We start from the raw sequence: 12,509 nt of genomic DNA, 5'->3' as shown, positions 1-12,509 counted from the left end.
GGTTGAATTACCTTTCCCCTGACTCCACTAGAAATAACCAACAAATATGATCAGTGTTGCCTCTATATGGTGCTCTAGTTTGAAACCCAACTGAAGTGGGTCTAGCTAATCTGTTTGCTTCAGAATCCTTTGAAGCCATGGCCCACCAGAAGGTCCAGGATGCGGTGAAATGGATCCTTAGCACTGCCATGTTATGCCTCTCTTCTCACTGGCGGCTGATAGGTTTCAGGGTCAGTGGTGGGAGTCAAAAAAATGTCCTACTGGTTCTGTGGGTGTGGCTTGGTGGGCATGGCAATGGGAAGGGTTACTGCAAAATCCCCCTTCCCTCCCCACCCCACTAACCTGCTTTCCAGCTCCGTTCTCCTGTGCAGGGCAACCAAAGGAGACCCAGCCGATCAGCTGGGACTCAATGGGAGGCAGAGCATAGATGGGGGTTGGTGGGGCCAGTCAGAGGTGGGATTGGCCAGTTCTCAGAACTACTCAGAATTTCCGCTACTGGTTCTCAGAACTGGCTGAATCCCACCTCTGTTCAGGATGCAATTCAAAGTTCTGGCTGCCCTAATAAAGTCCAATGGTCAGATCCAAAACCAAGAATGACAGGGGTGAAATTTTTAAGCCAAGTTCTTTATTGTTTTGCACTTATAGACAGAATCTGACCAGACTCTGAGGACTCCGGTACTGCATCAACCATATATTTATTTTGTGGGTTTTTTAAATTGTTTGAATGGTTTTTAAAAACTGTTTTCATTGTGTTATGACATCAGAGTCACTTGGTTGAGTTGGGTGGCTACAGTAATCAAATGAATTAATCAATCAATTAATCAATTAATTAATTAATTAATTAATGAGTGAGTGAGTGAGTGAGTGAGTGAGTGAATGAATGAATGAACGAACGAACGAATGCCTGGAGTCTAGCTAGACCTGGTTGGTAAGTTCTACGTGAGATAATTTTGCCCCAGAGGATGCCTGCTGTTTCTCCTCTCAGCTCTGTAGAGGGGGGGGGGTAGAGTCCCAGGCAGGAATATTCCCAGGGTCCACACACACCAAGGCACATTTTCTTCCAGGACCACCACCTGCCTTGCACAGTGCAGGAACCAGGAGTGGCGCTTCTGTTGTGAGAATGAGCTTCTAGCCATCTCCCTTCCTGCTCAGTGGGCAGAGTTTTGACTAAGTCACATCACATCTCATTGTGTGAAAATACAACTGTGGGAGAACAGGGGGAGATGTGATTCTCCTTCACCCGCTGTTGGTCTTCTGCAGCAAAGGTGAGTTGCTTTAGGGTGCACCTAGCATTCTTTTTGGGTTCTTTCTAGAGAGTTGGAAGGGGCCTTGGAGATCTTCTAGTCCAATTCTCTGCTCAGGAAGGACACCTTACACCATTTCAGACAAATGGTTGTCCACTCCCTTCTTTAAAACCTCCACAACTTCTGGAGGTAAGCAGTTCCACTGGTTAATTGTTCTGGGTTGTACTTGGTTAGTTCTCTCCTTGATTAGCTTCCATCCATTGCTTCTTGTCTTGTCTTCAGGTGTTTTGAGAATAGCTTAACTCCCTGTCTTTGTGGCAGCCCCTTAGATATTGCAACACGTATCACCCTTAGTCCTTCTTTTAATCAAACTAGACCTACCCAGTTCCTGCAACCGTTCTTTATATGTTTTAGCCTCCAGCCCCCTAAACATCTTTGTTGCTCTTCTCTGCACTCTTTCTTAACATCCTTTTTGGATCATGGTGACCAAAACTGGGTTCAGTATTCCAAGTACGGTCTTAACCTAGGCATTATAAAGTGTTATTAACACTGCACAGGATCTTGATTCTATCCTTCTGTTAATTCAGCCTAGGATTCTGTTGGCTTTTTTGGCAGCTGCTGCACACGTCTGGCTCATCTTTAAGCGATTGTCCACTAATATCCCTCTCACAGTAACTACTATTGAGCCAGGTACCACCCATTCTCTACCTATGCCTTTGGTTTTTCCTGCCTAAATGTAGATCCTTATTTTTCCCAGTCATTCAGATCATGGTGTCCCTAAGGTGCTTTTCCAAAAGACAACTGGACTTCCTTGGTTTTTTTTTCCTTGAAAACATTTCACTTTTGTGCAGAGGAGAGAGCCACCAAGATGATTAGGGGACTGGAGGCTAAAATATACACACACAAAAAGTTACGGAAATTGGGTATGTTTAGTCTAATGAAAAGAAGGACTAGGGGAAACATGAGAACAGTCTTCCAGTATTTGAGGGGCACCTACAAAGAAGAGAGGATCAAATTATTTTCCAAAACACCAAAAAGTAAGATGAGAAGCTTGCTAAGCTAATCAACCTAGAATTAAGGAGAAATTTCCTAACCATGAGAGCAATCAACCAACCAACAGAACAGCTTGCCCTCAGAAGTTGTGGGTGATCCATCCCTGGAGGTTTTCCAAAAAGAGACTAGGCAACCATTTATCTGAAATGGTATATGGTCTCCTACTCAATCAGGGGTGGGACTAGAAGACCTCCAAGGTCCCTTCCAGCTGCATTATTCTATGTTCTCATCCAAGAAGCTTCTTTGGTTCTGAAGTGAAACCTGGAAAGGAGAAAGAAGTATTGGGAAGAGGGAGACTTTGGGAGAGAGAAGGAAGTGAGTTGACCAGGAATGCACGATTCAAGCAATGTAGCTTGTGTTTCTCAACCATAATATTTACACATGCATTTTGTTGACAGAAAAACCTTCCTTGCCCAAAGATTGGGTTACACAGCATGGATAAACCAGGTTTAAGGAGACAGTTTTAAGCCAGGATCAGAAAAGGCTTCCCCCTCCTGGTCCACCTGGTTTATGATACTGGAACATCCATAAAATCTGAGATAGTTGTGTCTATTTTTCCTACACCCCAAACAACTATACCAAGTCTGCATCAATATAACTGCCCCACAGTCTCAAAATGTTTTCCAGCCTCAAAACATCACAATATCTCCAAGGCTCAAAATACATCTCAATCTCAAAAGAAATTTTTTTTTCCAAAAGGAGACATCCAATTCATAGCTGATCTTGAATAACAGAATACCAGAGTTGGAAGGGACCTTGGAGGTCTTCTAGTCTAACCCCCTGCTCAGGCAGGAAACCCTACACCATCCCAGACAAAAGGTTGTCCAGTCTCTTCTTAAAAACTTTGAGTGTCGGAGCATCCACAACTTCTAGAGGCAAGGAGTTCCCCTGGTTAATTGCTGTCACTGTCAGGAAATTTCTGCTTAGTTCTAGGTTGCTTCGCTTTTTGGTTAGTTTCCACCCATTGCTTTCATTACCAAACTAGGCAATATCATTAGTGCTAGAATGGGAGGAGGAGGAGGAGGAGGAGGAGGGTTGTGAGGTCCTTGGTCCAGTGTGATCTCTACTGGTGACTGACCACCCATCCAAGAAACCACTTTTTTCCATTCTTACCATACTTGAATATGTCACAATGTACATAATTGAAGGTAGGTTTCGTAGAAGTCCCATAGGGAATGGGACACACCCCAACAGTCAGACCTAGCAGAGAATAGGGATTGCAATTTTAATCCAGTAAATTTTGAAAATGGAGATAAAGATGAAACCAGAATTTTTTTTTCCTTTGGAGCTTAATGGAAAAAGACCTGGAGAAAAAAAATGGAACTGTGTTACTATATATGTTGACAGCAGCAAGACTACTGCACTCACAAAAAATTATTTATTCATTCATTCATTCATTTATTCATTCATTCATTTATTATTTATTTATTTATTTATTTAATTTTTGTCAATTGCTTACAAGATAATAGATATAAGTAAAAGCTTAGTTATGAATACATGGATACATATAAGAAAAAATAAAAGAAACAATAGAACAGGGACGGTAGGCACGTTGGTGCGCTTATGCACGCCCCCTACAGACCTCTTAGGAAAGGGGTGAGGTCTAAGGTTAAAGTTTTTGGGGTTTGGGGAAGAAACCACAGAGTCAGGTAGAGGATTCCAGACATTGACCACTCTGTTGCTGAAGTTGTATTTCCTGCAATCAAGTATGGTGCAGTTAACCTTGAGTTTGTATCTATTGTGTGCTCTTGTGTTGTTATGGTTGAAGCTGAAGTATTCATTGACAGGTAGGACATTGCAATGTATGATTTTATATACTATACTTAGATCGGACCGAAGGTGGCGTAATTCAAGGTTTTCTAGTTCTAGAATTTCAAGTCTGGTGGCATAAGGTATTCTACAACGAGTAGAAGAGTGGAGAACTCTTCTTGTGAAATATTTCTGGACTTTCTCAATTGTGCTAATATCAGATACGTAATGAGGGTTCCAGACTGATGAACTGTATTTGAGTATTGGTCTAGCAAATGTTTTGTATGCTCTGGTTAGTAGTGTGATATTACCAGAGAAAAAACTACGTAGGATTAGGTTAACAACTCTTAATGCCTTTTTGGCTATGTAGTTGCAGTGGGCTCTAGCACTTAGATCATTAGAGGTGAGTATTCCAAGGTCCTTTACAGAGCTTGGGTCATCAACGAGATCTTGACTATTCAGCTTGTATTTTATTTTCTGATTTTTTTTGCCAATATGTAAGACAGAGCATTTATTTGTTGAGATTTGAAGTTGTCATTTGTTTGACCATTCTGATACATAGTCAAGATCTTTTTGTAGGGTAGCAGTATTGTCTGTGGTATTGAACAGCTTTACATCATCAGCGAAGAGAACGCAATTGCTCTTAATATGATCACAGAGGTCGTTTATGTAGAGTATGAAGAGAGTTGGTCCTAGAACACTGCCTTGGGGAACACCACTATTGACAGGTACAGAATTTGATAGGACGCTCCCAATTTTGACCATTTGTTGGAAGGACACTTCTGTTCCTATCATGAAAAAATGGTGATGGAGTTTGGCTGAAATGGCAAAATTGTTGATTTTGATCAAAGAAAAGACTGGAAGTATTTTTGTTTCCACATGGAAACTTCTTCTGATCTTTGTGCTTGAAGTGGAAAAGAATGAAACTTTGATCTTGGGATTTACTTAATAGATTGATAGATCTTTATAGAAGTGGTTTGTTCACATTATGAAAAAAAACAAGTTGTGATTTGATGTTAATCCTTTATTTTACTGCAACAGAGAGAGTCGGAAATCAATGTTTCTTTTTCTTTTTCCCTACTCTTCCTCACTTCTCTTCCTCCCGCTTCCTCTCCAACGTTTTCTTATTCACTTTTGTATTTTAACTTATAGATTAGATTAACAGTGTTGGAAGGGACGTTGTAGGTCATCTAGTCCAACCCCCTGCCCAGGCAGGAGACCCTACACCATTTCTGACCGATGGCAGTCCAGTCTCTTCTTGAAAGCCTCCAGGGATGAAGTTCCCACAACTTCTGTTCCCTGGGTTGATTGTTCTCACTGTCAGAAAGTTTCTCCTTATTTCCAGGTTGAATCTCTCCTAGATCAGTTTCCATCCATTATCCCTTGTCTGGCCTTCAGGTGCTTTGGAAAATAAACATGTTAAATGGAGAATAGGGATTTCAACAACAAAGTTCTCCACTGCTTCTTCGTTCTTAATGTGGTCATGAGGTAGATCTTAACATGCTTCCTAATCAATGATCGTTAGATTGTTTTAATGCTCCCCCTTCCATTTCTTTCTCCTTGCTAGGTCACACTGCTTCGACTCATGGGCTTTTATCAAAAGACGGATCATTTCCAAAGCTGTGAGAAAGACATTCATGTCTCTGGTTTTGGCATGAGCTGGACTCTGAAACATCCCAGCAGCTGCTCTGAAAGTGGAAAGCGTTTAACTGACAGAAGCAAAAGTAATAGAGGTGGACATCTCAGCATTTGTATTTTCTTACAAAACCTGAAGATTCCAGATCTAATATTGTGCGGGAGGCATTTATATAGAAAAAAGGAAAAAGAAATCTCATTTGGTGTCATCCTTAAGATCTTTGTGACACAAAATCCCTGCATTCCCATGGATTTCAGCAACCACACTCTTGTTACTGAGTTTGTTTTTCTAGGTTTCTCCAACATCACACACGGCCAGGTCTATCTCGCCCTGCTGTTCCTCACCATCTATTTGGTCACCATTCTGGGTAACTTCATGATCATCACTCTCATCCTGGTGGACTCCCACCTTCACAGTCCCATGTATTTCTTCCTCAGCCACTTATCCTGCTTGGATGTCTGCTACTCAACGGTCACCGTCCCCAAGATCCTAGCAAACCTCCTTCTGCAAAGGCACACCATTTCCTACAACCATTGCTTTGCTCAGATGTTCTTTCTGATGGCCTTCTCTGGCTCAGAATGCTGGTTGCTGGCCATCATGGCTTATGACCGCTATGCTGCCATCTGTCAGCCTTTGCACTACTCACACCTCATGAGTTCAAACGTTTGTGTGACAGCAGCTGTAATGATCTGGATCTGGGGCTTCCTGGATTCAGCAGTTCACACAGCCTTGGCTTCCAAGTTACACTTCTGTGGAGATAATCAGATCCACCACATCTTCTGTGACCTCCCACCACTGCTGAAGACTGCCTGTGGTAATGTACACATGAGCCAGATGACCACACACATAGCCACCATATTTGCAGGAATGGCCCCTTTCTTTTGGGTAGTCATCTCCTACTTCTACATCCTTGCCTCCATCCTGCGTATCCGTTCCTAACTCAGGTAGACAGAAAGCGTTTTCCACCTGCTCTTCTCACCTGCTGGTGGTCATCCTTTATTTCGGGAATGGGTTGCTAAACTACAACCAGCCCAGTGCTGGCTACTCCCTGGAGATCGACACCCTGATTTCCACAATATATTGCATTGTCACCCCCATGATGAACCCCTTGATCTACAGCCTACGCAACAAGGAGGTGAAGGGTGCTCTTCGGAAGGTCCTGGAAAGACACAGGAGAATATAGGATTCTTCTTGGAAGTTCTAAAGACCATGTCAGCATTCCAACTCACCAACTCCAAACCAATAAACTCCGAGACAAACAATTCCTCAAAGTACCATTTTATTAGAGTTGTCATATTGGCACATTAGAGGGACGCGGTGGCTCAATGGCTAAGACACTGAGCTTGTCAATCAGAAAGGTCGGCAGTTTGGTGGTTCCAATCCCTAGCGCATTCTTTGAATGTAACTGGAGAATAAAGAGATAACGGGGGGGGGGGGATAGGAAAAAGAAAGTTAACTGGAGGACCTTCACGCACAAACTTTTAATTCTAGCCTTGCTATGCTGTAACTACTTAGTTACACAGGGACGTGGTGGATCAGTGGCTCAGGTCGGCCGTTTGGTGGCTTGAATCCCTAGTGCTGTGTAACGGAGTGAGCTGGTTTGTGGGTGTGGCTGGGTGAGCATGGCTATGTGGGTGTGGCTATGTGACTGGGTGGGTGTGGCTTCTTCTTCCTTTTTTGCAGCATACCCCCCCCCCATTTTTGAGCCTTCTGGACCTCAGGGAAGCCTCCGGAGGCTTTACTGCATAGCAGTAAGACAGGGAGGGGAATCTCAGCCCAGCTGAGCATAGGAACAGCTGATCATCAGGAGGGGAAAAAAGAAATACCTTGGTGACTAGGCAGGGAAGAACACAGCGATGTCGGGCATGCATGTGATGTTGCGCATGTGCGATAAGGACTGACTGGGCAGGGAGGGGCGGGCGGAGAGGGGCAGAGCAGAGCCAGCCAGGGCCACGATTTACTGGTTCTCCGAACTGCGCAGAATAATAACAACCAGTTCTATAGAACCGGTCTGAACCAGTAGAATCACACACCCCTGTCGTTAACTATTGGTGAGGTAGAAAGTTTTATAACTACGTGTGAGAAGACTGCTTCACATTTTAAAGCTGAAACCTTGTTATATCTCAGCTCACACCATGCATAGACTAATAGGTTTTAACGAAGATAAAAAAAAATGTTATAATAGTGCACCATTGGAAAAACACCCTAGAAAAGTTTTTTTTTTAAGTGTGTGTGTTTTGAAGAAAATTTTAATTTTGATATCAGTGGTCTAATTAATAGGTATAGAAATCAAATGTAGTTTTGAAAGACTATTATTTTAAGAGGGGTTATTTTAAAAGAGGGAAAAGAAATCCCTGAGAACTTGATCGATCTCCTAGTAGGTTAATAGCTCTCTTAGGCACCACTGAGTTTTTAATCATAAGCCTAAGACAAAATCCTGTTTTCTAAATGAAAAGACTTGCTTGTCTTTATATGTTACATTTTTTCCCCCAAATTAATACCATTTGGATGTGTAAGTGCTTCCAGACTGGTATTTTCATTTAATTTTTTGCTTGACTTTTTCCCATATTAGGAGTAAAGTGTTTCTGACATAGTGTCTTTGAAAACATCTGTGTATTTTATTTTTCCCTCGTACCACAGAAAAGCATGCCATTAGTGGTGGGTTTCCAAATTTTTTTCCTACTGGTTCTATCATGGGAGTGTGCTTCATGCGTGGAGCCCTCGAAAACCTCCCTCTGTGTCAGCACTAGGTGAGCTGTTTTATAGCTCAGCTGAGGCATGGGATTCTGCTCTGCCAAATCAGCTAAGCTAAAAAAAACAAGGGAATATAGGACAGGAAAGGCTAAGGGTGGGTGGGCGGGGCCAGTCAGAGGTGGAGATTTGCCAGTTCTCCGAACTAGTCAAAATTTCTGCTACTGGTACGCCAGGACCAGTCCGAACTGGCTGAATATCACCTCTGTTCTGACCCAGGCTTCGTTGAACTTAATAAAACACAAACTGAATTTAAAAGTAAAACTTTTTAATGTGACGCTGGGAATTACTTGCGCTCCCAGCCAAAACTCATTAGGCAAAGTTCCTCCAGATAAGAGCATATTTTTCAGTGCTGTGGAATGCTGCCAAGAAACAGAAGTCCAATTAAGGCTAACATCAACCAAAACCAAGAACCTAGAAAAAAACTGACCAGAGTACAGAGCTTCAAGGAGGACTCGGAGATTACTGAACTGCTTTGCTTCCTGCAAAGGTCTTCGTCATTGAGAACTGACTTTTATCCCTGATGGGAGGGGCAATCACCTCCCAGCCTTACTCCCGACTCCCGAGTCGCCCCTTCTGCTTCAGCTGCTCTCGCCTTCTAGCAGCTCTGCACACACGCACACTGGGAACAGGCTCCCCTTGCTCCTCTGCCTCACTGCTGCCAGATTCTGGAGGCTCTGAAGGCAGCACTCCACTCCCAGATGGTCCTGGCCCCATCTCTGCATCGGACGCAGGACCCTCGTCTGAGTCCTCTCCAGACTCCCAGACTGGTCCCTGTTCTTCCCCACTGTCTGATACCTTTGCCATCCACACCGGCTGCCGGCGAACCACAAGAACCTCTGATCCCAATTGAAGACCATGTCCCTCCGGCAATATTAACCTTCTATGCCTCAGGTTTATCCATTCTCTCACCCAAGTAAATGCAGAGGCCTGTTAATAGATCTCCCAATCTGGCAACCCAAACCCCCCATTTTCTTTAGATTCTCGTAACGTTTTCAGAAAAGATCTGTTTGATGATGTGTAAGTTCTCATGGGTTCAAAGGCTGCTGGGGGCAGGCAATACCCCACAGATGCCAGGTTTTTCTCTCATTTGGAAGCAAAAGAAATAAGCAACTGGACCTAAGAGAGACCTTGGCAGGAGAGACATTGTATTGATCAAGTGAAAAGAATGCGAAAGGAGGAGCCACTTACACAATTGCACATCTCTACAAGGCTGCAGAACCTAAGAAGGACCCAACTCCATCCATAACAAGCAATGGAAACACCAACCTTCACCCAACCCTTTGGGGCTGCAAGACAGAGAGAAAAGCAGAACATGGGTGGGAGACCTGCTCAGGCAGAATGGGACAACTCACCATGGCCCATTTGCTGTGGTTAACTCACCGCTGCCAATTCATCATGGCCAACTTGCCATGGCCAATTTGCCATGGAACAACTCACTGCAATCAACTCACCATGGGACAACTCACTGTGGGACAATATTATTTAATTATTTAAAATAAATAAACAATTATTTAAATTTTTGTTCACTTCATTTTGTCCTTCCTTTTGCATTTTTTGTTTAATGATTCTATTCCAACATTTCTTCGCTATTATGTAACTTTTGACCCATGGTAAGTTCACTGTGGAGAGTTGGCCATGGCAAATTGTCCATAGCAAGTTGTCCTAGACTCCCTCTGTCCAGGATGGGACATCAAATATTCAAGAAGTATCTGTCAGGGTCACCTCTAGTCCTTCTCACCAAGTTGCCACCACATCATACATCAGTCCTCTAATAATCTATCTATCTATCTATCTATCTATCTATCTATCTATCTATCTATCTAGATCATGACAACCAAAACTAGATACACACATCCTGAACTTGGAGCTTCTTCACAACCTTCTCCATGAATGGTTGGTGGTCTTTGGAAGAAGATGTTGCCAGGGGAAGGAGTAGCACCCACTGGAAAATACAGATACTGTTGAGGTAATTCCCCGTTAGGAGAATGAGCGCATACAGGGAGACGTATAGAGAGTAGTGTTTGAATAATACACATACACAGCACACAGAGACACTGTACAGTAAATGTAGGTTTTGACTTCCAGAAAGGTTTAAAGCAAACTTCAGAATAGGCAGTCCAAAGTCATTCACAGGTAAGATCAGTCAGTTTTCAATCCAGGGATAATCCAGTAACAAAGTCCAGTGTCAAAAAACAGTTCAGTATCAGACTTACATCAAATTCCAGTAATATCAGTCAATTAGAAGAAATGGAGGAACAGCAATACTTTCCAACAGAAGGAAACAGAGAGACTGACTCACACTCTCTTCTGAGACTAAGGCTAAACAACCCAGGTTTCTGGCTCCATCTTATGGCCATTTGAGTAACCACACCCAATTGCAGTTTTTAGCATGCTCTTAAAGAGACAGTTTTAAAATGTCTATCCTGGTTTATATATTTCTAACCCAAATACCTGTTAGGTGAACTATATTCCTAACATTTACCCCATTATCTTGTTTATCTGTAGGCTGGTGACTTCCTGAGGGATTAAAATAGAGATGTTCTGGTCCAGCTTAGAGAGTCATAATGTCATCTTCAGGACACAAATTTTAGAGAAGGCAGGATTGAAAGACTGCTACTTCCTCCACAGACCATCTAACCTCCATACTGTGTCATCTTAACCATGATAACTTGTCACTTGTCCTCTTTATGGAATGTGGTCCTGATGCAGAACTTGGAAGGAATGTTCCACAGAGCTTTTCAGCAGGTCAAAGCCCAAGAATCCACGAGAAGAAATAAGTTCTTCTCCCCTAGCTCAGCAATCTAATTCATCTCACCCTATAGGTAATTCTAATTTCTTCACATGCCCATTTCTTTCTTCCCAGCTGTCCATTTTCTTCCTGATGGATTCCCACAACCAAACGCAGGAGACAGAATTTATCTTTCTGGCATTCTCCATATTCCAGAGACACCACATCCATTTTTTCTTGGTGTTCCTTGCTGCCTATTTGGTCACCCTGCTGGGCAACTTCATGATCATAATTCTTGTTCTCCTGGATGCCCGTCTCCACACCCCCATGTACTTCTTCCTCAGCCAGCTCTCCTGCTTGGATATTTGCCTTTCTTCTGTGGTGGTACCAAAGATCCTGGTGAACCTCTTACACCAGCGCTACACCATTTCTTATGACCAATGCCTGGCACAAGCCTTCTTCCTGATTGGCTTTGCAGGATGTGAGCCAGCACTGTTGGCCCTCATGGCCTATGACCGCTACGCCGCCATCTGCCAGCCTTTGCACTATGCCCACCTGATGAGGAACAAGTTGTGTGTCCTGTTGTCTGTGGTCATCTGGCTCTGGGGCTTCCTGGACTCAGCCATCCACGTTGCTCTGGCCTCCAGGTTGGACTTTTGTGGAAACAACAACATTCCTCACATCTTTTGTGATGTCCCTCCATTCCTAAAAATTTCCTGCAGTGATACTTGGGTCAACGAATTGACCAATCACATCACCAGCCTCTTTGTGGGCCTTGTCCCTGTCCTCTTCATCATCCTGTCCTATTTCTATATTTTGGGCTGCATTTTGCGGATTCGTTCCAACACTGGTAGACGCAAAGCCTTCTCTACTTGCGCCTCACACATCGCTGTTGTGATTGTGTGCCTTGGAAATGCCTTTGTGAACTACAACCAGCCCAGTGCTGGCTACTCTCTACAAGTGGACACCTTGATCTCCACCATGTTTTGTATCATCAACCCCCTGCTGAACCCTTTGATCTACAGCCTTCGCAACAAGGAGGTGAAGGGGGCCATGAAGAAAATCCTTGGCTGCCAAAAGGTCATCTAGCCCTCATTTAGGGCTGCGTGTTTTGTTGAATTTCGTGTGTTTCTGAGCCGTAAGAAAAATGAAATTTATGCCATGGATGATAAAGTTAAATCTCTGCTTTCACAACTCCTGTGCTATGATAATCGGATGACTGCAGAACAGGTGTTGAATACCGACTGCTTCTCCTCACCTGACCCGATTTCAGTTCCACTGGAAAGTGAAGGCACTAAATATGACCGTGGAGAACAGAGATCAGAGAAAAATGTGTCTGATGAAA

At 43.3% G+C, this 12,509-nt stretch overlaps 2 protein-coding genes across 2 annotated transcripts; both read left to right on the top strand.

Annotated features, from left to right (window-relative positions):
* The first annotated feature begins 5,928 nt into the window (after positions 1–5,928).
* On the top strand, positions 5,929–6,865 carry LOC113428126 (olfactory receptor 5V1-like). The gene is given in 2 exon segments (XM_026690683.1): positions 5,929–6,618; positions 6,620–6,865. Coding segments are annotated over 2 exon segments (936 nt in total).
* Positions 6,866–11,302: 4,437 nt separating this feature from the next.
* On the top strand, positions 11,303–12,253 carry LOC113428180 (olfactory receptor 5V1-like). Its single transcript, XM_026690739.2, has one exon. It carries the CDS (start codon positions 11,318–11,320, stop codon positions 12,251–12,253), a length of 936 nt encoding a protein of 311 aa, XP_026546524.1. The 5' UTR covers positions 11,303–11,317.
* The last annotated feature ends 256 nt before the right edge of the window (positions 12,254–12,509 follow it).

This window comes from Notechis scutatus, chromosome 6, assembly GCF_049901735.1.
Source record: "Notechis scutatus isolate UNSWTSFEM ecotype Mainland chromosome 6, rNotScu1.2, whole genome shotgun sequence".
NCBI classification, from domain to species: Eukaryota; Metazoa; Chordata; class Lepidosauria; order Squamata; family Elapidae; genus Notechis; species Notechis scutatus.
This window is presented reverse-complemented; position numbering and strand designations above follow the sequence as displayed.